Source organism: Symsagittifera roscoffensis, chromosome 8, assembly GCF_963678635.1.
Source record: "Symsagittifera roscoffensis chromosome 8, txSymRosc1.1, whole genome shotgun sequence".
NCBI classification, from domain to species: Eukaryota; Metazoa; Xenacoelomorpha; order Acoela; family Convolutidae; genus Symsagittifera; species Symsagittifera roscoffensis.
In genome coordinates, this window is record NC_087069.1 from 50677922 (window position 1) to 50700703 (window position 22782).

At 34.1% G+C, this 22782-nt stretch overlaps 1 protein-coding gene across 1 annotated transcript; it reads left to right on the forward strand.

The window, feature by feature from the left end:
- Positions 1-1231: 1231 nt before the first annotated feature.
- Positions 1232-22222, forward strand: LOC134852845 (transient receptor potential cation channel subfamily M member 2-like). The gene is made up of 18 exons (XM_063868678.1): positions 1232-2001; positions 5336-5487; positions 6902-7028; positions 7717-7849; positions 9617-9772; positions 10063-10239; positions 10549-11723; positions 13883-14051; positions 14569-14707; positions 16076-16149; positions 17374-17532; positions 18281-18448; positions 18703-18838; positions 19608-19685; positions 20326-20469; positions 20918-21033; positions 21438-21578; positions 21969-22222. The coding sequence occupies exons 1-18, from the start codon at positions 1510-1512 to the stop codon at positions 22148-22150; spliced, it is 3918 nt and encodes a 1305-aa protein (XP_063724748.1). The 5' UTR covers positions 1232-1509; the 3' UTR covers positions 22151-22222.
- Positions 22223-22782: the final 560 nt, after the last annotated feature.

Here is a 22782-nt window from a genome sequence, read left to right on the forward strand (position 1 = left end):
AGTTTTAGTCATGGATCTTGATTGGTTAATTCTAAGTATTTTACAGTGATAATTAACAAGAACAAGACTGCTCGTATCAGGGCGAAGCCCTGAATGTTCCGACTGCCTATTAAGGTTTATGGAGCAGTAATAACATTAAAAAATTAAAAATAATAAAACAAAATGAAAATTTTTTTTTTCAAAAATTTGAATTTTTTTAAATAAAAATCATTTCCCCACACGCCATATAAAGTACAAAAGGATAGATTTCGCTACTTGTAACAAATGAATTATGGCCAATAAGCTTCGTTAAACCACTTCGGAACGATTGCTAAGACGGATTAACTCTCCGCTTACGCGTCAATAGCGCGAAATATATCGCGCGTTAATTGTCCCAAATTGGCCAAAATGGCAATCTTTAAGCCCCCACAACTTTGCGAAAATTGATCACAGGTGAAATATCTTTTCAAATTTGAGCTCAGGACAACTATACTTTTCGAATGATATAGTAAATTTCCGTCAAAAAAGGCTAGTTAAAAAGTCGAAATTTGTCTGAAGAAAAAAAAAACTCACCCCGAGCACAAATATTCCGTTACTTTCGTATCGAAAGTCGGAACAATAAAATAAAACATTATAAAATGATACAATAAAACAATTGGATATAATAAATTCTTGTTTTGAACTCGTTCCTAAGTTCTTATTTTTCAAAGTTCTTGTGAGAAAAGTCACCATATTACAACACTTACAGCTTTGTAATAAAATAATTGTCAGCATGTCCTCTCTATAAGTCTGTCGAGCCGTCCGGAATGTGTCAGACAAATACAATACCTAGTGAGTTGAGCGCCCTGGTCCGGGAAGCCCAATTTCATGGATTTTTCAAAAACTTACAAAAAAACGAAGTAAAATCTCAATTGACGACCCATGTTATTATTTTTTCAAGACATGAATAATGACCGAAAATTTTAGTTGAGAGTTCTTCCATGCCTAGATTTCATTTTTTTTGCTGAAATCTCGGCTGAAACAAAATGGATTACGATTGATACCAAGAAGAAATTGATTGAAAACAAACTAATATGATGTTATATTTAATACGAAAGCCACGTCCACCACAAGCAATGAGACAAAAGCCTCTTGTTGAGTTTCTCAAAGTTGTAGTTATACTGGCAGCTGATTATTTACAGGTGATATTAAAAATTTATTGTTTCGAAGCTTCAAATCTGTACGCCAAATGAAAATCTGCTTAGCAGATTGTGACGAAAAACGTGCGGTTTTATTGTTTGTTAAACGTATAGCATTGAAAAATAAAGCAGTTGTTCAACATTGAAAGCTCGTGCGTGTTTTTGAATTTTTTGTCAATTTATCAAGTTAAGAAACGCATGTTGTGCTTAACTAACGTCACGTTAATCCGTGCGTAAAAAAGGTCGGGTTAATAAAAACCTTCAAAATTCTACTAAAACCAGAATTTAGACACTTTGTTACAGGTTTTCTACCTAACTTGTTACATAACTTTATATTTGGACTGCTTCAAAAATGGACAACCCAATTTTACTCGATCCAAATGAATCAAGAGAACGAAGGCCAAGCCAGCGACTTCAAAATGTCGGACGCGGCCGACGGAGCGTCGCAGCGAACACCCGTAAATTCGCGGCGATCGCCGGCGCCAAACTAAACGAGCAATACTTCAAAGAAAAAGAATGCAACATTTTCTGTCCAAAAAAGGATTCGAAAGAATGCCAGTGTGGTTTGTTGAACATAAAACATGATAATGAAGTCCTCGAGAAACCTTTCGGCTCAAAATGGGATTCGGCCACTTGCACTAAGACGACAGAGTGGCGCTGTGCAGGAACTGTGCGGTTCAAAAATCAAGATACATTGCATAGTGGTTCACCTTACATGCGAATAGCCGACGACGTGGATGTCGATAAATTGATAAAACATGTCCATGCCAACTGGAAAGTGTCGAAGCCGTCTTTGATTATTTCTGTGACGGGGGGCGCTGCAGATTTCAAAATGAAGAAAAAGGTTTGTATTTTCAATCGGAACTTCCTTTTATCGTTAAGAAAGTCTCTTCTCAAAATTGTAATTTTTACTTTTTAAGCACTTGAGTTATTAAACGTAAGATGTATGCACTTGCGCTTCAACATAAAACATATTGAAAATTATACTTCACCAATTTTGCAAAATGTTTGAAATTTGTGTGACCAGCAATTTTGCATAGAGTTGCGTGTTATTGTTCTGACTAAAATAACCAAAATAGCGGAAAACTTGTGCTCGGTGTGGATTTTTTTTCTTCAAACAAATTTCGACTTTTTAACTAGCCTTTTTTAACGGATTATTTTAGATATCATTCAGAAAGTACTGTTGTCTTGAGCCTAAAATGGAATAAATATTTCAATACATTTCGGTAATATATTTCGCGCTATTAACTCGTAAGCGAAGTTTTAATCCGTCTTAGAAATTGTTTGGAATTGGTTGAACGGAGCTTATTTGCCATAATTGATTTGTTGCAAGGAGCAAAATTTATCACTTTGATTTTTATGTGGCGTGTGGGGGAATGGTTTTCACAAAAAATCTCAAAGAAAAAAAATCATTTTAGAACTTTAGACAAAATTTGTCAGAAATTTCATGAACTAATTTAAGAATTTACTAATTGCTGAGCTTAGTTTCATTTTGTAACAGAGTTTTAGTTTTTGCAATTTTTTTGTTCAGGAAAATTTGAAAAAGAGATTGGCTAAGATTTTTGAACTTCCATTGAGTTTTAAACAGTCAAATGTTTTGTTCGTATACGAGGTTTTGAGTTACCTAAAACAACTGTCCGACGAGCTGTGATTAAGAATTTGCACGTATAAGAAACTAAAAATTCGATTAGGTTTATAAGTTGAAGGTTTTATCGAGTTTTATAAGTTGCAACAAATTTCTTCAGCAAAACTGTTTTATAAGCAACGAATGCAAGAAAACAACGTTTTGAGCAGAGATACAGTTTTTTAAGTAACTGGTTGATCAGTTTTTTTTGCAAATCAGTTTCAGTTTTACCGAACAAACTGAGCAAAATAAGTATCGAACAAAACCAGTTTCGAATATGGTATTTTTCATTTCCAAGCTAACCATTTCTTGCTTCTGCAACACAATCTCATGCATTTAAACAACACAGAGATTGGTGTAGTAAACTTAAAGCAGCACTAATGTGCTCTGAACCAGGGTTGGTAAATATGGTATGGCCATACCGATGGGGGCCCGGCCTTCCATTATGGCCTTAAATATTTATGTCGCCTTCTATATGGCCATTATGGCCATATATGGAGAAGAAAAAAAGAAATGACTAGAAAAATGACTAGAAAGTCGCTAAAATGTTTAAACATAACAATAGGTAATGCTAAGCACTGAACTAAACTTAAACAATCTGCTGCACCGTATGTTGAGACCAAAATTCGGAGTTTGTCTTTAAAAATATCTGCATCTCCACGTTTCGGGGGAAGTGTTGCTTTTCGGCTGTCCGGGAAAATGTGTTTGACATGGCTAAAGAGAAGTTCCAAACGATTTGAGGTACCAGTCAGCCATGCGACATTTGTGCCAGATGTGAGTTTTCGCTGTTTGCTCAAGACTTGGTCGGCAAATGACGAAGTTGTAGGCTCTTCCAAAGCGTACACAAACAATCTGAAAGTAAATGTAATTTGGCACGCTAGATTACGTCAATGACGCCATCTAGCGTGCCAAATTACATTTACTTTTAGTCATTTACTTTCGTAACGTCATTCGCTGTTTGCATTGCCTTGCCAGTTACATATGGCAATCGCCGTCTCTCCATATGGCCATAAAGTAAATGGATGCCATCCATATGGGTATGTATGGTATGGCCCATAAGGATTCCATCCATACAATATTTACCAACCCTGATCTGAACCATCACTCGGGTTTTGAGCTTAAATTAACACTCAAAAAATGTAGCAATTCACAATGAACTGTTAAATAAGCACTTACTTTTATGGTGCGATGTCTCTTCGGGTTGATAAAAAATTTCCAGCAAACGGTTCGATTTAACTCGTTCTGTTATTTTCAATAATTTCAATGAAATGAGGGATCTATTGAACAAGAAGGGGGGATTGTTAAGTAGATTACTTGCAGCAAAATTTCGACAAATCAGAACGCAGCAAAATTCGAATTTAGATACATTGCTTTAGAGCGAATTAACTGTTTTTATTAGATTCAATTGCTGTCTTTAGTAGATACAATAGGGGGGGTTCTTAAGTAGATCCGAAATGAGAAGAGGATGTTTATCGAAGAGCGCTCAAAGTAAAACTATATGGACTGTGATATACAATATCGCTAGGACCACCAGGGTTGACCAAAAATGCTTGTCCTACAATTTCCTGCAGTTTCATGGACTCAGAAAATTGTAAGAAAAACTTTAGGATAAGCATTTTTTCATAAATGAAAAGTGTAGGATAAGCATTTTTTCATAAACCAGAAAACTGATTTTTTCTAAATTTTATTTTTGAATTTTTTTGGGGTGTGTTCGTGACCGATCCCAAGTGAATACACCCATGGTGTACTCAGCACTAGAATTCCAAAAAGGTTGATCGTCTGTCATTGACAATGCAATGGAAACGATCTGAATTGTACAAGGGATTACTTCACAAATGATATAGTGAAAGCATCAAACTTTTAAATTTTGGCAAAGTTTTTCAAAGATGATTTTTTTAAATTGATTTTTCAGCTTATCAGACATTGATCAAGGCATATATAAACCTGCCATACAAACGAAAAACAGGAGTTCTTAGCCTGTTTAAAAAAGTTATCCAGAAAAACGGAAAAAACTCCAATTTTTGTGCATCGTGGACTAAGTTATGCAGACAAAAAATTTAAATTTACATGCAAATTTTTTTTGAAATTGTTTGTTTGAGTACAAAATTCGATTTGAGGTTGAAAAAAATGAAACATTTTTTGGGGCAATTTCGATTTTACTTGGAAATTTTTTAAAAATTGTTTGAAAATTGTATTAGCATTTTTCCATACGTAGGCAGATGTAGGCAATTGTATGATAAGCATTTTCGGTGTGGGGAAATGTAAGATAAACATTTTCGGTTTATGGAGGTCAACCCGGGCATGTAAAGACAAAAAACCTGTCTGCCTTTATTTTTTTCTAGTGTTTAAAATGGCTAGCACCTTTAAAATTGTCAAAATTGTTACAAAAATGTTAGTATTTTTAAAAGTAAGATCCATCGTGCTTTTTCCACATGTTGGAAGTTGTCAAACTTCAATGCTGGTTTTTCGATGTTTCAGATTGTATAAACTCAAAATGCATTTTCCAGTGTTTAAATTTTTAATAATTCACAACACCGTGTTTATCTCTGTGCAGGACCACGACAAACTGAGACAAGGGCTGCAACGAGTTGTCGCCACTAAGGGTGCTTGGGTCATAACTGGGGGGACAAATGCGGGCATCATGAAGATATGTGGGGAAGCTGTAAGAGATCACGTGCTGAGCAGTGTGTCCGCTTCTGATACCAGGTCACATCATTTTTTATTTTAACTTTATTTTAAAATTTTTGTTTATCTAGATGATCGACGACATATTTAGTGATGTAATTTTTCTCAAAAATTACCGGGTCAAAATTTTAATTTTTTAAAATTTTATTGTAATTTAACATTTAATATTTTTTAAAAATTTTTTATATTTAAGTTTTTTTCCTTGTCTTTTTATTATTTATGTAAAACTATTCAAAAGTTTGTTAGGTTTATTTTTCTAGGCTCTTAATCAAGATCAAAACTTGATCTTTCCTTTTCCAATGAAATTTTAATCCCTTAGCATGGCAGTATAGTGGAATTATTGCTTTTAGGAATTCTTGTTGAGAGTTTATTTCTGTTAGGGCAGAACCCAGATTTTGTTTCTTCTTCCTAATCGTTTATTTGACTAAGAGATCCCTATAAACTTTTTATGAAAATTGTTTATTTAACTTTGCCGCACGCAGTTCATTAGTCTAATAGAACCTTTTAGTTGATTTTTTGTTGCACGTTCAAAAAGTTTTGTATATTAATTAGATTTTTAAAAGATCCTAACAAACCATATTTTTCTACTTCATTGACTATTTCTGGGAAGAATGCGAATAAGCATCCCCCCCCCCGGTTTATTTACCCATCCCCCGGTTATGCCCCCCCCCCCCAGTTTGCACCCCCCCAGTTTACCCTACCCCTTCAGTGGTAAAAGCTTGAGGGGCCGAAGGGATAGCAATAGTTTTTGTTGCGATTTTCTGGCAGTTTTATGGCGAATACAATAGATTTTATTGCGATTTTATGGCGATTTCAGGGCGAAAAAAAAATAAATTTTGTTGAGATTACGTGGAGATAAAAAACATTTTAGTGGAATTATAAGGCAATATAATCTTCATGAAAGTAATCAATTTTCTTTCTATTATAAGAGAAAATGTTGCTTAAACTGGTTACACATAATCGATTATAATGGCAACCTTTTCCGCAACATTTTCTCAATATAATCTATTTTTATCCGAGAAACTTCAGTGCGGGAATACCAAAAACAGCGTAAAATAGTCCAGTACTTCAAGTGATCTATTTTTTTTTAAATTTTGTTGTCAGGGTTTCAAAGATTGTGCACATAGACTGAAAGGTCTTCTCATGTTTTGTCTCGGACACTAGTCTGCTCTGAACTGTTCTAAGATTTCAAATACATTAAAAATTAAACTCTCAAAGTGCCGTTAAATTTTTTTTTGTGCTTCTCAAATTAAACAATGAATTAAAATTGAACTAGAGACAAAAGATTGACTTTGAAAAAACTTTCAATATTGTCCTAGGATCTTAAATCCACTATGGCGTTTTAATTCTTTTTGTTTCACTACGAGTTGTTAACTGAAGTTCTGTTCTGTAAAAAGGCCAACTAGCTCGAAAGAAAAAAATGTCTTGTTTTTAGGAATGAAGTGGTGGCGATTGGCATTGCAACTTGGGGGGCGGTTCCGGGTCACGGGGAGTACCTAACCCCCCCTCAGAATCACGACGTCAAAAAGGATTATGAGGCAAACTACCAAAAGCCCGTCAAAGTAATGACTCAAAGTGTATCTGTTCAAATTTCCAATGTTTTATGGTTACTGTCAAAGTTTTAACTGGACTATCGGCAAACGTTCAACAATTTAGCCGGTCAAAACCGAGCTGCTAAACTTAGTTAACGGAGCTGTTTAAATTTATATGTTTACTAACATTGATTTCAAGTGCTCGGGTCTTATATGCACTAAACGGCCCAAATTAATTATTTCTACATTTTGATCATATGTCAATGTTGATCCATCTGATTGATTAATTAGTCAATCAAAGCAAACAACATGGTGCCACATTTGCATTAAATTCCAAAGCAGATAAAATGATTGGCCAAAATGACCAAAAATTTATTGAAACCATTTTACTGAACTTTTCCCGTCTTGGCAAAACTTCACTAGAACAGGAAATAAACTTTTTATTTGACTACGATTCACATTCTCGGTAAATTCGGCTAATATTTTTTCTGCTGGAACAGTTGATTGAAAAGCCTAACCATGTTGCTTGAACTTGATTGGCTCATATTAGCCAATCAAATTCTACCGCATAAAGTTTAGGTAAAGATATAAAAATTTTGATTTTGGGCCGTTTGTGCATAAGACCCACGTGCTCTAAAAGGTGAAAAAAATGGCTACAAAAAATGGCCACTGGCTAAAATGTATTAAGAGTTTAATTTAAGATCTCTATATATTCCAGGGCACCGGACTGGATCCGAATCACACCCACTTCATTCTGTGTGATGATGGGAGCAGGGGGCAGTTTGGGAAGGAACAGGGGCTGAGGGGCAACTTCGAGAGGATAGTCTGCAACAACGGAGTTGGCAAAAAAGGCAGGTCCATCTCTATCTTGATCCAGATATAATGCGGGCGGGGCTATTCTCATGCGCGTAGGATCGATTGCACAAAACTTTTCAACCAATCAGCGCCCTTTAAGGCGTCGAAAATTGACAAATGTTATGGCTCATTTCTTCCAATTTTTTCAACATTGAGCTCTGATTGGTTGAAAATATTTTGGCATGAAATGTGCGAAAAACGAAACGTCTTTTTCGGTTGATTTTTTAAACGTCGATTTACACAAAATTATTTGAGGTTAGCTGGAATGTTTGGCAAAAATATCTGCAAAAAAATCTGTTTTTCGGCTCTTTTTCGTACGTGGAATTGGCAGACTTTTCCACGTTTTCAACTTTTTAGCCAACTTGGCCAATAAGTTCAACTCATTCAAATTTTTGCTCAAAATTACTCGTGCCAAGATTAATTTTTCAGCTCCTTTATTTCTTGCCATTCTGTTTTTAGTGCGTTTTCCACGAACAAATTCTGATTTTCGTGACTTTTCGCAGAAATTATTTTTAAAAATGATTCCAAGCCATTATTCAGAAAATTCAATATGTGGTTAAGATTTTTCATTGACTTTTTTTCGTGTTAATAGTGATAAGTTTTCATATTTAACTTTTTGTTGCCAATTGTTTTTCGGTCCAAAAGTTTTCAGTTTCTTTAAATATGATTTTTTGCTCTATCCAGCTATTCATCTCAGGAAAACTTTGGAGTAAAAAATGGAGAAGATTTAAGAGATAAGTAGGAATTATCTGAAGTACACAATTTTCGGAAAAAGAATTGTTGGAAAAATTGAAAAGCGGAATTTTTACGCAAGTTTTGTTCATATTTGTTCATACTTCATATGTTCATATGAGTGAAAATTTCAAGTTACGAGGAGGTATTAATAAAGTCAAAATTATTCAATGATGAAATATGATTGAGTACGAGTAGAAAAAGTGGACATCGAAAAATTGAAGTTTTTCAGTTTAAAGTTATAGATGATAGAGGCAGAATTTTTTTGCTAGTTTCACGTGTTTGTTCTTACTACTCAAACCTTCCTCAAAATTTTCCCTGGAAAAATCTGAAATGTCACCGTTTTTTCTCTTCCGTCTTTTTTTCAGTTCTCAGCGTTTTTGAAGGATATTTTCCGATCGTTTTTAAACATTGAACTGTTCAGAGCTTAGATATTTCATAGACATTTTGAAAAGATCTTACTCGATAGGCAGCGTCTGAATTTTTGGTGTTCTTCCATGATGGGAGTTTTCGTTTTCATGAGTTGTGTAAAAAAAGTAAAACTTGAACCCATCTTGAAAACGAGTTATTATAAAGTTAAATGAAAAAATAAATTGTCGCTTTTTTTACGAGGCCAAACAGAGCATTTGATTAATAATAAGCGGATTTCGCAACAGGCCAAAATCTAGTTTGTATGCGGAGTCTGCAAATTTTAATCTGAATCCGCATAAACTTGCGGAATCTACTTGATTTTGTGGAAACTGTTTACATTTTCCGAATCCTGAACAGCTAGCTATATTCGCTCGTCGCAGAATCCCTAGCAAAACTAATGCATCGACAAAGCTTTCATTGGAGATATTTGTACGCGGAATCGACAGAAATTTTGTCAGCGGAATCCACTTACATTTTGGAACATGTTTGAACTCTTGTCTCCGGAATCCAGGTCTTACAGACACCAAATTGTTCGCCTATTCAGCGCACAGTTTGGCCTCGTAATGTGCTATTTTCGACATGATATTAAAAATTTTGAAAAAACACGTTGTTTGTTCCAGGAACCAAGGTTCCGATAGTGTGCGTGATGGTCGAGGGGGGACCCGGCACAATCGACACTGCTCGTAATGCTCTGATAAACGGCACGCCCTGTGTCGTGATTGATGGGTCAGGGAGGGGGGCTGATGTGCTGGCATTTGCTGTGAAAGTTGAGAGAAAGGGAAACAATTATACTTACTTTAGGCCCTTATAAACAAATATTTGAACAGAAAAAATAATTAAATAATTTTCAAAAATTTCAGTCAGTTTAAACTTTGCGAATATATTTTTTGAGAAAATATACAAAAAAAACTTTCTACCAAACGCAACAGTTTAAAAGCATACATCAAATTGTATTTTCATTTACAATTTTGTTTATGAATTTTTCGTATTTTTATCACTTAAAAAATCAGTTTTTGCTTTTAATCGTTGATATAATGAGCCTAAATGTAATTAAAACCCTACGCTCAGTATCCCGATAAGCCGAAAGACAAAATAGAAGAATTAGTTCGAGAGAAGACAAGAAAAGATCTCAAACTCCAGGGGGACAATCTGGACAAAATAGTAAACTGGTTGATGGAATGTCTCGTATTCAAGGACAAAATCAGAGTGTTCGAATTTGATGAAGATGACGGCGAATCGGCGGGTAATTATTATTTCAGCCAAATTTAGGACTTTTTTTAGCCAAATTTAGCCAAAAATACCATTAAACTCACTAATTCATTAAACTTGGAATTAAACTCAAGAACAAAAAAGACTTTTCTAATTAGCAATAATTAGTTCAATCTTTTATGTCGTCTTATCGATGATTGATACAATCTTGAAACATTATTTGAAAAACTTTGCGTGAAATAATTTATTTCTGGATTCCCATTTAGTCAGTTAGATGTCATTACGTTAGAAAACAAAAAGTCATTTGAATTGTACTTTTTACCTAATTTTTTCCTGCTATTAGGTGACCTGGACAAAGCAATTCTTCAAACGCTCCTCGAAATGGGAGGGTTGGACGTTCGAACCCAGCTCGAGCTATCCCTTCTTTGGAACAGACATGACATGGCTGATCAAGTTTTGAGGAAAAACAAGGATCAAATCGACATGCGCGACATCGAAGAATTCCTAACCAAATCTTTAATCGAAAACAAACTAGAATTTGTCAAAATCTTTGCTGAAATCGTAACACTTCCAAATTTTCTGACAAAAGGCAAACTTGAAGAGCTCTACAATGACACATTGAAGTTTTCGACAGAGAAATTCCTTCTGGAAACGTTGGAAACGAAAGAAGGAAAAAAGCATATTCCCCGACGAACTTTGGAAGATATCCAATCTGCGCTGCTAAAAGTTTCAAATATTGAGTATGATCCTCAATATTCGATGATAGAACGAACTGATCCTTCGAAAGATGCGGTAAACAACATCCTCAGCAAGAAAAAACGACGGAACAATAACAACAAGATTCATCACGCTCAAGAATTAAGCTCAAATCAAAGTTACCTGCAAACTTTCAGACATCCAGAACGCGAATTGTTCGTTTATTCACTTTTGTTCATTCGACCCGAAGCAAGTGAATATTTCTGGGAAGATATGCTATGCAAAACATCGGCTGCGCTTTTTGCGATTCTAGTTTCAAAGACCATTTTGAATTCATCTGGCGTTCGTGTTGACATAAATTTGCAAATTAAAGTCGAAAATATGCACGACCTTTATGAATTCCGAGCCAAAGGAATCTTAAATACCTGTTACGATTCAGACGCCAAAAGGTGTCAAACAGTGTTGAAAGCCGAACACGAACCATGGGGATCAAAAACTTGCCTCGATTTAGCTATTCGGGCTGATTGCAAGGATTTCATTGCTCAAAGTGGCTGCCAAACATTAGTTCGCGAAGTTTGGCTGGGAAAACTAAGCGATCGAAACCCGTATTGGAGAATTGTGGGCGCAGCTTTGATACCGTTTTTTATATACGCACTGTGGTTTAAAGTTGACGTTTCAATCGAGCAAGCCGAACTGGAACAAGACAGAAAACGATTGAATCAAGACGATAGTGAAACAAATGGAATACTGAAAAATAACAATAAAGGAGACATTGCAATTCAGAAAGATTCGCCAACCAGACCAGAAACAGCGGAATTGCAGGTAGAAATTTGAATTTTATAGACTAAAATATAAATTGCAAAATTGTTCCCATCTTACCGCACTCGATTTTCATGAAGAATAATCGATTTTAGTGGATTTTCTTGACAGAAAACTTAACGCATCTAACCAGTTTGCCCAACCAGTTTCAAGCGCTAGTAATCGACTATATTATTGTTTCAGTGCCACTCCAACTGAAATTTAGAGAAAAAAAATCCATTTTATTCAAATAATAATTGGTTGTAATCTCTCTTTTTGAAATCAAAATAAAATCAATTATGGTTCATTTTAGTCGATTACAATCAATTTTAATCGATCTAATTTTCGAAAAAAAAATTGTATAGACTATCATCAATAATAGTCAATTTTTTCATCCCAACCTCTAATTCATTTGTTTTGCACAAAAAATTCATTATAATCGATGATAATTGATTACAATTTCTTTCAATTGTTTGCCCATTCTGTCATCGCCCATGCATCTGAATTGCCTTATTTTAAGCTTTTCGTAGACATTGACTTACATGAAAATTTTAAGAATTAATTTAAAAGTTTTCAAATCAACTCAAACTTTTGATTTTTTGTTTTTTCGTTTCTTCTTTCACAATGCTCATTTTTTCACACCAAAATGTCAGCATATTTCTTTAGCTTCATGACTTATTAGGAAGAATCATTTTTCATCTACCGCGGGAGCCTCTCAACTAAAAAGAAGGGATATCCATGAAACTTTTTTTGTGATAAAACTTTGTGCTCAGATGAACCAAACTGTGACAACTATCACTTTGTAGATTTTGTTGTTGACAGAAATATAATAACCCGTAGAATATATTTAAAGTAAAACATTTATGTCACTAAATTTTAGCAAAATAAAAAATTACAATAGATTATAGTCGATTTTAATTAGCTTAAGCAGTTTTTTGTATGGGCTATGATAAATTATAATCAATTAAAAGATATTATAATCCCTTGGAAAATATCACGATTATAATCATTTATAAATCCTTCAATCACCTAATTTTGGTAATTATATTCATTTTTAAATGTCAAAAAATCATCCTAATAATCCGTTATAATCGGTTACTTACGCCTAAACTTGGATGCGGCTTGACCTAGTTTTGCCTTCTCAATTTTCAGATTTTTGCAACGTTAACACCCCCCTCCCCCCTACGTTTATTAACATTTATCCCCAGTTCGTTTTTCATTAACAATTGCACCCACCCCTTCCCATTACCCTCCCCCAATCCCCCTCCACATTCCCCCTTCGCCATTCCCCGACATTCAATAACAATTCATTCTAGTTTCCATGAGTGCATAATCAAAAAACAACACAACTTTTTGGTAAAAAAGAGCTACTAAAACACAAGAAACTGCGTTTTGGCAACTTGGTCTGGGTTTCTGGAATCCTCTTTCTTGTCCTTCATGAACAGGCAAATACCCTCCCCAAATTTATTAAGTACGTCAAACCAATACGCTAATTTTGCAAAAAAAATGCTTTTAATGGCTGGCGGAACCTAAAAAATTTTTCTGAAGGCGCCGTGGGTGCTAAAAAACACTTATTTTGTGCAGGGGAAGCGCGCCAAAAAACGTAACTTTTTGGTCAAAAAATTCCAAAAAATGCCTAAAAACGCCTGTATGATTTGGGAGAAAAGCATTTTGGTTGACATAAAAAAATCCGCCCACCGTTGACATAAAAAAATCTAGGAGAAAATCCTAGATCCGCCCCTGAATTACATGTATATTTAAAAAACAAGCTACAGACTTAATAGGGGCTAATAATTAAGTTCATTTAATAAAAAAATTTGGTCTTTTGCCCATCTAGCGTCCAGCTAAATAGTAAAACTACCCTATAATGGGATAAAATTGTTTTGTTAGTAGAACCGGGTTAAGCTTCAAGGGAAAGAAAAAATATTTTTTTAGCTTTATAAAACATTCTCATAACGTAATTTCTCAGTTTTTCGTGTGATAAACTCAGTAAATGTTTTTTGGATTTTTGACTCGAACAGCAATTTTTTGAAATTTTGACATTAACAGCCATGTAATTTCTGTTAGTTAAGACGATTTATCCACAAGGGAAAGGACCAACATACGAGCTGTTCAGTTCTTCACGAAGAACCGCTGATGTACCCCTGGTTAATTATTTTTCTTTCTTTTTTTTTCTTCTCCAGGTCCTGGAGAGCGAAGATTCTCTTCTCTCCTCTTCCAAGATGAAGAACGGGGAGTTGAACATGTTCTACAGATACAAATATTTCTACACCGCACCAATTGTCACCTTCATCCTCAATCTGATCGCTACTGTCGCATTCTTGGTCCTATTCAGTATCGTCACTTTGGATGGTACGTATATTCATTTCTAATTTCGAAAAAAAAATCAAATTAGTTATAAAACGTGGTAGAAAAAAAGTTTCATTAAAAAAATGGACAAAGCAAAGTGTAACATTTGGTATAATTTATTAAAAATTAGAAATATTAGTTGCAAAAAGAACTTTTGGGAGTATTTTTTGATTAACATTAAAGTTGCTTACTGAATTTTCTTTCTTCGCCAACATATTGGACCCCATCACGAAAATCATTTTGGTCGACCTAAAAAAATCGACAAAATTTGTGAGAGTATTCTTTTTGAAAGTCCGTGCACCCCCCACCCTCTCCCTCAATCTCCCCATCGAGAAAGAGAAAGTTCTCCGCTCCTGCTCTGAAAAATTTTGTTTGTTCTGCTTTAAAATTTTTTGAAATTGATCGTTTGTTCTTTTAATTATTTTTTGACTATTTTTATTTTTTGATTTTTCTGTAGATTTTCTTTTTTGACATTCGACTTTTCTTTTTTGTCTTCTTATCTCACATAATTATCAATTAGGGCTGAAGAAAACGCCGAGAGTGGAAGAGTACGTGATCATATTCTGGATGCTCAACTTAGCCCTGGAGGAATTGAGACAGTTCGTCATCATATCAGAATCCACTCTGATGAAAAGGATTGACGTTTTCTTCGAAAACAAGTATGACAAAGACAAAAAAAATCATTAAATAGGTCAACGATTTAAACTGGTTTTTGTGCAAGTTTAAACATAATTCTAAATAACTCAAATTTTTTCTCTAAAAGTTTCATCGAACTCTTATCAATATCAGTAAAGAAAGCAAAGCCGCCAATTTTTGCATTCATGTGAGGAAACGTGTCTTTTGGGTTTTTTCTCCATTATTTCCTGCATCTCCAAAATTTTGAGCACAGCAGTTTTTGACATTTTTTTTTATTTCTTCCAAAAAATATTGTTGTGTTAAGCTAAAAATTATAAAGATATTTCACTTGTGATTTTTTAGAAACTTATGGGTGCTTAAAAATTGCAAATTACCCAGTTTAGGACAATTGATGAGCCATATATTTGGTGCAATTAAGGCGTAAGCGGAATTTTAATCCGTCATAGAGATTCTTTCAAATTGAATGGGGGCATGCGATAAGGTTGATTTAAATTTTGCGAACTGCAAATTCGACCACTTTGTATTTTGCATAGCAAGCATCTGGGAGGATGATTTTCTAAAAAAAACTCCAAAAAACAGGTTTGAGTTTTTTCTTGTTTTAAAATTTCATCCACTTTTTGAAGCGAAAAAATCTGTAAACTACCAATTGATATATTTTGTGCGTGGTAACTTTTTGTGTAAAATTACGTTGCTTGCCTCAATTAAATTTAAAGGATTTGCCGTTTACGCTTTAATAGAACAAAATAAATTGCGCTCTGATTAACCAATTATTAATTGTAGTCGTCAAAGTAGTCCCAAAAAAAACCATATTGAAATTTTGCGAAAAAGATCACATTTACAAAATTTGATTGTTCCGAGTTGCGAAGAAAATGAACAATAAATTTTGTGAAAAAGATCACTTTTACAATATTTCCTTGTTTCGACTTGCGAAAAAAATGAAGAATATATTTGATTGGCGTGGTTTTCTATTTGCATCAGTGTTGAAAGAAATTTATCTCGGCTATCGATCCATGGATCTTCATGGGCCCCACAAAATTCACACACTACTATATTAACTTGTTTCTCGAGTGTAGCCAAGTTGTTCGTTCTATAATTTGATGCTGAAATTGTACCGCGCATTATTTACGCGTATTGATTCATCCCGCTCTACAAATCACTCCAAATTGAATTGAGCCAAGTTAACTGGTCGTTTTAAATCAATACATCACTCAAACTTTAGGACTTAAAATCTCATTTTGTCAGCCTTAGTGTAACATTATAATTTGTCAAAATTCTATTAATCATAAAATTTTTGAGAACATTTAATAAGCAGTCGGAAGAATCAGCATTTTTTCCTCAGATACGAGCTGCCTTTTTTCTAAAATGTTTTCGATCAACTTTTCTTTGTTTAGATGGAATGCAGTGGATTTAGTGGCTCTGACGTCATTCGTTCCTGGGTTAGTCATGCGCATGAACGAGGACTGGGGTGAGCAAATTTAGACACCGCGTGAAAACTACAATTGTCAATAAGAACTTGTTGAAAACGGAAAAAACAATGAGACGAAGCATAATGTAGCAATTTGGCATATTTAAATGAACAGTAAATCTAGTAAAAAGCTCGCCACTCGATGAAAATCATCGGTAGAGTTAAAATGAAACCTAAAAACCCCAGTGCGTAAAAACTTGTAAAATTAGGTATCGAGCGAAAGTCGGTAGTCAAATTATTTTCATCATCGTGTCCAAAAACCTATTTCATGACTTGAAATCGTTTTTTCTTGCTGTTTCGCAGCCTTATTTTTCCAACGTATTTACCAGGTAACAGGGTTAGAGTCAAAACGTAAAAATGGCTCCATTGGAAGCTCTTTTTTTGTTTTTGTTTGCCGCCAAAAACAATAAGAATCTCTCTGATAACAACTTCCAGCTTTTCGAATCGTAAATGAACCATATGAGAACTAGAAGTCAACTTTTAGCGTGGCTTAAGAACTTTCTCGAAAGGTTTTCTTCTATAAGCGTACGTTATTTAGGCAATATTGTTACATCTTTTTTAAGAATTACAAAAAGAACGTTAAATCGGTATTTTGGCAATTTTGCCAACCAACTTACTGCAACATCTGATGGATTTTTCTCTGATGGAAAAAAATAAAAATTTGGCTTGCATTGACATCGTATGCTCGGCAAGCTCTCATTTTATTTTTTTGATGAGGTAATCGGTCTCAAAATTTTGAAGTCTGGAATTTAAGATCGCATGTCAGCCTGGACCATAATTAGCAAACTGCTTTCTAATTTAATTTTAAAGACTGTTATTGCTTACAATCTCGATAGCCATAAGTTCGAACCGACAAAATGTATAAAATATAGAGCTGTAGTCCAATCTTGATTGAAATTAGCAGTCTCACTGGAATTTGAGACCTTCATTTTGCCTGAAAAACCAGCGTTTGCATGCAAAAGCAATCTGCTGAAATTGAAAATTTGCCTTTTACTACGAAATCTGTATACTCGAAAGTTTTTAACTTCTTGTACACAAATTTAATTTTAAAAAGAATAGAAAATCTGCTCACAATGAGACAAAACAACGTATATTTTTAAATAGAAATGAATCCAAGTTTGATAAAGTTCAGTATATCAAAACTATTAACCCAAAACTTTTCGATACTGTTTTTTTTCAACTTTGTATATTTGCTCATGTAGGGAATTCTTCAATTTTGTTTAGACCTCTTGAATGTTGCACATGGTTTCTACGTGGTTACTTTAATTCTGTACTTCATTCGATTCACCAGTGTGTTTTCAATGCACAACTATTTGGGACCTAAAATAGTGATGATTTCCAAAATGCTCACTGATCTTGGATTCTTCTTCTGCATTGCTCTGGGTTAGTAAAAAACTGTGAAGTTTCTTTAAATGTTAAAACTTTTGATGAGTTCATCTTTGAGGCATTTCATCAAACCAAAATTTAAATAGCCATTTTCAATTAGAACTTTTGCTGGTCTGAAACGTATTGACAACTTGAGCGAAACTGTTTTGGGACAGTAACCGCAAAATTATAAGCATATAGTATTGCGTAAGCGGCTGCTTAATCAGGCTCAAAGTCCTTGTTCATTCAATAGGGAAAATCAATCGGTTTTTCTATAAGAAAATAACACTAACTATATCACCATAAGTTTTTCACATGGTTGGAACGTTTTGTAAAATCTGAACAAATTGCTTATATATATTTTTTCATTTTAGAGGCATCAATGTGTTTTCAAAACTAAAAAAGTATTTCACAGACGCGAGAGGGCAGTTTGAACCTCAAGGGTTTTGTCTTTTCTCCTGTTACGAGCAGTTTTGAATACAGGAATTGATATCGAAGGTTATGAAGTCAACGCTGAAAGCTTTAATATGATATCACTTCTCTGATAACGTTGTATTTGCGTGAAAAAAATGAACAAGTACAACCTAATAATTACTTTTTGGTTGTCCAAATTACGAAACTTCGAAAACAGAGGAAAAAATACGAAACATGTGAAATCCTCAAAAAAAAACAACTGATGGTTATAATTTGAACAAAATATAGGATATTGAGTTGGAGGTTGGTCCAAAACAATTTAGTCAATAACAATCGCTGCAATATATTCCAGTTTACGTCGTGGCCTATGGAGTTGCAGTTCAATCACTGATCTACCCTGGTATCACTCAACCTGCATTCAGTATACCTTGGGGGGTCTTTTTCCGATCATACTTTGAGATGCTGGGCGAGCCCAACTTCGAAGAGATAGGCGCTACACATTTCGAGAACTGCACTGAAGGTAAGAAAAACAATCAATTTGGTAAACTCGAAGGTCCTCTTCTTCATTTGAATATTACCTCCTCTTCTTTAAATAGCATTTGTTATTATCTCGTTTCAGAATATAGAAAAAAAACCAACGCAGTTTTTCGCTGAATAGCATACTTTTTCTCCAAGTTTTGAACCATGGAAAATTAATAAACATTGAACCTAAGCGAAACAGTTTAATATAACGCAAACTTTATCGAGAAAAATGATTTTTTTTCTGGTTTCCAGGATCTGAAGCCTTGTGGCCGATGGAAGATTGTCCAGATGAGAGGAAAACGGTATTCGCCATAGTGTTGAAGGCACTCTACATGTTATTCACTAATGTGTTGCTTCTCAACCTTCTGATTGCTATTTTCAACAACAGGTAACCTAGCAACAGTCTCGGAAAAAAATTCTGTAAACACCACAAAGTTTTCTCATATCTTGATTCGATAATTGTTTTTCCTGTAGAATATCAGAGGCTGCGTAGGCTTAAAAATTGGCAAAAGTGCAACGCACACAGTCTTAAAAAATTCCTCAAAACAGAACAGCTAACTAAGATTTTTCAGTTAGTCTTAATTGCAAGAAAAACCATATAGTTAGCGCTTTTCAAAACTGCTGTCTTTTCTGATTAAAAACAAAAACTTGAGCAATGATTTGACCAACTAATCAAATTTAAAACCGGTGATAGGTTTTTCTGCAATTTTGATTTTTGGATGAACTTTTTTTAATTTTTTTTTTGAAAACAATAAATTGAGGAGGATAGGTCGGGAAAAAAGCAGAAAAGGTAAAATCTGGTAATTTTAATGCACACAACAAATTTGTGATACATACTCATTAAAAAATGTTTGCGTTGTTGAGGTTTAAGTTTTGAAGTTAAATTTACTTTCTAGAAAAACTAATCACTTAATTATCGCTCTTTTTCATGACTTATCCTGCGTAAATTTTTCACGTTTGTTTCTTTACCATGTCCGATACTTACAAAAATTAAACGTCAAATTATATGAGAATTAACCAGGCTTTGACAAACGTATTATACTCAACCTTAGTTAAACCTTAAAATGCTACGTACAGAAAAAAAATTAATTTTGAGCAAAATACAGTGATTTGGATTGAAAAATTGGAAAGGTATTGATATCTAAAACAAAACTTAGATACGAAGATGTGAACAAAGAGAGCAATGTGTACTGGAAGTTCCAGGTGTTTGAGGTCATCAAGGAGCACTACAACCGGTGAGTCATAATCAGATGTTTTTCAATAACTTTTTTCCCCTTCAGTTAGTTGGAATGGAGTCTATGAGCTATCACTTGAAAGTATTGCAGAAAAAATCTGAAATAATAGAAAAAATTTTTGGTGTTTTTGTTGTTGCACAACATAAAAAAATTTCATATCAGAATTCATTTGATTTTTTTATGGGAAAATGCATTTTCAACTTGTCGCAACTTATCATTTTCAAGTTATGTTGAACTCATACAAATTTTGTGATTTATTTTGGAGTTTTCTATTTTTTTTCTGATAAATTAATCAGAAACTGCTAGTTTATGCTCCATACATCAACCTTCTACTTTTATGGCTGCTCTCTGAACTTTTTTTGCTATCTAAGACATTTCTTCTAGCTCTGATAAACTTTGCTTATCGCAGAATTCAACTGAGACTGATTTGGACCCATTTGAATTCAGCTTTTTGAATGAAAACTCCATTTTTTTTCTACAGTCCCAGTCAGTATTGCTATTTTCCTCTAATTTCGCCCATTTTCTTCTAATTTTATTCTAATTTCGCAAAGTTCTGCCAATAGAACAATTCTATTGAGACTGTTCAATTGTGACCTATTTAAGGTCATCAATTTGAATGAATTGTTTCTGTTTTCTTCAGTCCCTGGCTGCCCCCGCCGTTCATCATAGTGTCACACGTGTACACTGTGATTGTGAGTGTGAAGAACATGTCAAAACCCAAGATGAAGAGACTGACAGAGAAGCCAAGAGACCCGAAGAAGCTGGAGAAATGGGAAGATATACGGTACAAAAACCACAGACAAATAATAATATAATAAATGGTTTCCAAACGATATCTAGTTACAAAGTTATTTATAAAAAGTTTATAAATACAAATTAGAATCGTTTGGGAGAAACAATTAAGCAAACTTTCAGAGTGAACTAAAAATCCTCGTTGGAAGGCGAAGCCCGAATAAAGCGAATTTATTGAGCGAATTTCACAGTGAACTAAAAATCCTCGTTGGAAGGCGAAGCCCCGAATAAAGCGACTACATTTTTGTGTCTTGAGAAAATAATTTGATCTAACTTAATGAAGATTTTTAGAAAAAATGAAGGACAGAATTTTGGAGTCTTATATAATGTTGTTTTTTTGAATATTTTTTTGAACGATTATTGGATTAGGTATATATATATATTTTTCGAACTTTTCATTGGTTTCTCTGAATTCTTTTAATTGATTCTTGAACTTTCAGCGCGAAAGAGTTTGCTTCTCTGACTGAGAAGAGACAGCAGGAAAACATAGAAGAGAGGGTGAGAAAGATAGAGAACAGGTCAATAATCATCGACAAAGCGACCAACACTATCAAAGGCAAGATCAAATCAAATACAAACTTCCAATTTCTCGTTTCACGACATTTTTCCGCGGTTTTTCTCAAAAAGTCTCTCTGAGTTTTTTTGCACCATTGTCAATCAGTTCAAATCTCAGAACTCAACATCGGCAGACCTAAACATGTTTTTCAGATGTTTTTCAAACATAATTATGTTTTTACTCCTCAAAACTTTAGATTTAGCAATGTAAAAAAAATTGGTTCATCAAAACATTTTCCACAAAACAACTTGGTTTTGACCTTCGTAATACTGGTTGCCAAGTTTTCGGAAAAAAGCGTGACTTTTAATCAAAGAAAAGTTTTTGCCAATTTCGCGTCAATTCAATGTCAAATTATGAAACAATATGTTGTATGATAGTTTTTTGATGTTTCCATAATTATTCAGGTGAGCTGCAGGAAATACAGAAATCAATTCAAGAAGCCGTCAAAGAACATTCTTCTAAGCCGAAAGAAGAATTGGACGACAGCAAGTTCGCTTTCGAGCGAGAGCTCACAAATATCCGAGACAAAAACGCAGACCTTAAGGGTAAGTATAAACCATATTAAATAAGATCAATTTTCCACGAGGGGAAGGAACAACTTACGATCTGTACAGCTTATCACGACGAACCGCTGCTGTGCCCTTGCTTAAGAACTACATGCAATTTTTTTTTGGTTATTTTAGAGGAAAAAATTGCTCCTTTCTTTTGAATTATAATACTGAATTAGAAACTATGAGACTGTAGCCTGATACTAACTAATATGTGCACTGGAACGAAAATCATTGACAAGATCATTGCAAAAAATACGCTTGGAATTTTTTGGCGTTTTATTGTAATAACAGCTCAAACTTTGAGATTTCATGAAATTAATTTTTAAAATTTTGCCCAAGAAAACTCTGAATAGAATATAGCGTCATAACTTATTGATATTTCAGATCAAATTGATCACTTGGAGACGAGACTGGAGTCGACTGAACAAACACTGACCAATCAGATCTCAGAAGTGAACGAGCGATGTCAGAAGATTGAGAGTATGTTGGAGATGATAGTTAGGGGCATAAGTAGAGGCAACCACGTTGAACCTGTACAGATGGTAGATTTAGAATTGGAGAGATAAATACAAAAACTGTTTCTGAATTTTATTGCTAACAACTGTATAATTGTAAATACAATTTGTAAATAAAAATATGTTGTAAAAAGTTTTTAAAAATTCTTATTTTGATTGTTTAAAAAATTAGTTTCTGAAAAAAATTGTTTCTGAAAAAGTTTATCTTGCGAAAAAAAATTCCTAGCTTTTTTTCTTTGATTTTTTTCCAAAAAACCATACTACTGACTGAGTTAGAGGATCTCCAATGAAGCGCAAAAATTCAATAGACGAAACTGATTGTCTCTGGGCGAATAAAAAGACCGAGAAGCCTGATAAAACACTATCTTCAATTTCTTTTCTGTGGTCGTCTTTCTGATTAAATGTCATAACGTGCTTGATAAGAATCCAGCAAGGGAGTTTCATGGATAATAGTTTTTTTTTGAATTTCATTGTCAGTCTCTACAAAGTTGTTTTCGGCTTTGTACATACTACATCGGATAAAACAAGATTTGATTGGTTTGAGAAAATACTTATCGAGCCTTCAATTTATTGGTTTAGAATTTTTCTCACTTTTTAAAAACTTTCTTTCAGTTTACATTACAAGTTCATATCTGAAGCTGAAGATAATCATCGAAAGGTGAGAAGTTTATCGATGGGTTTGT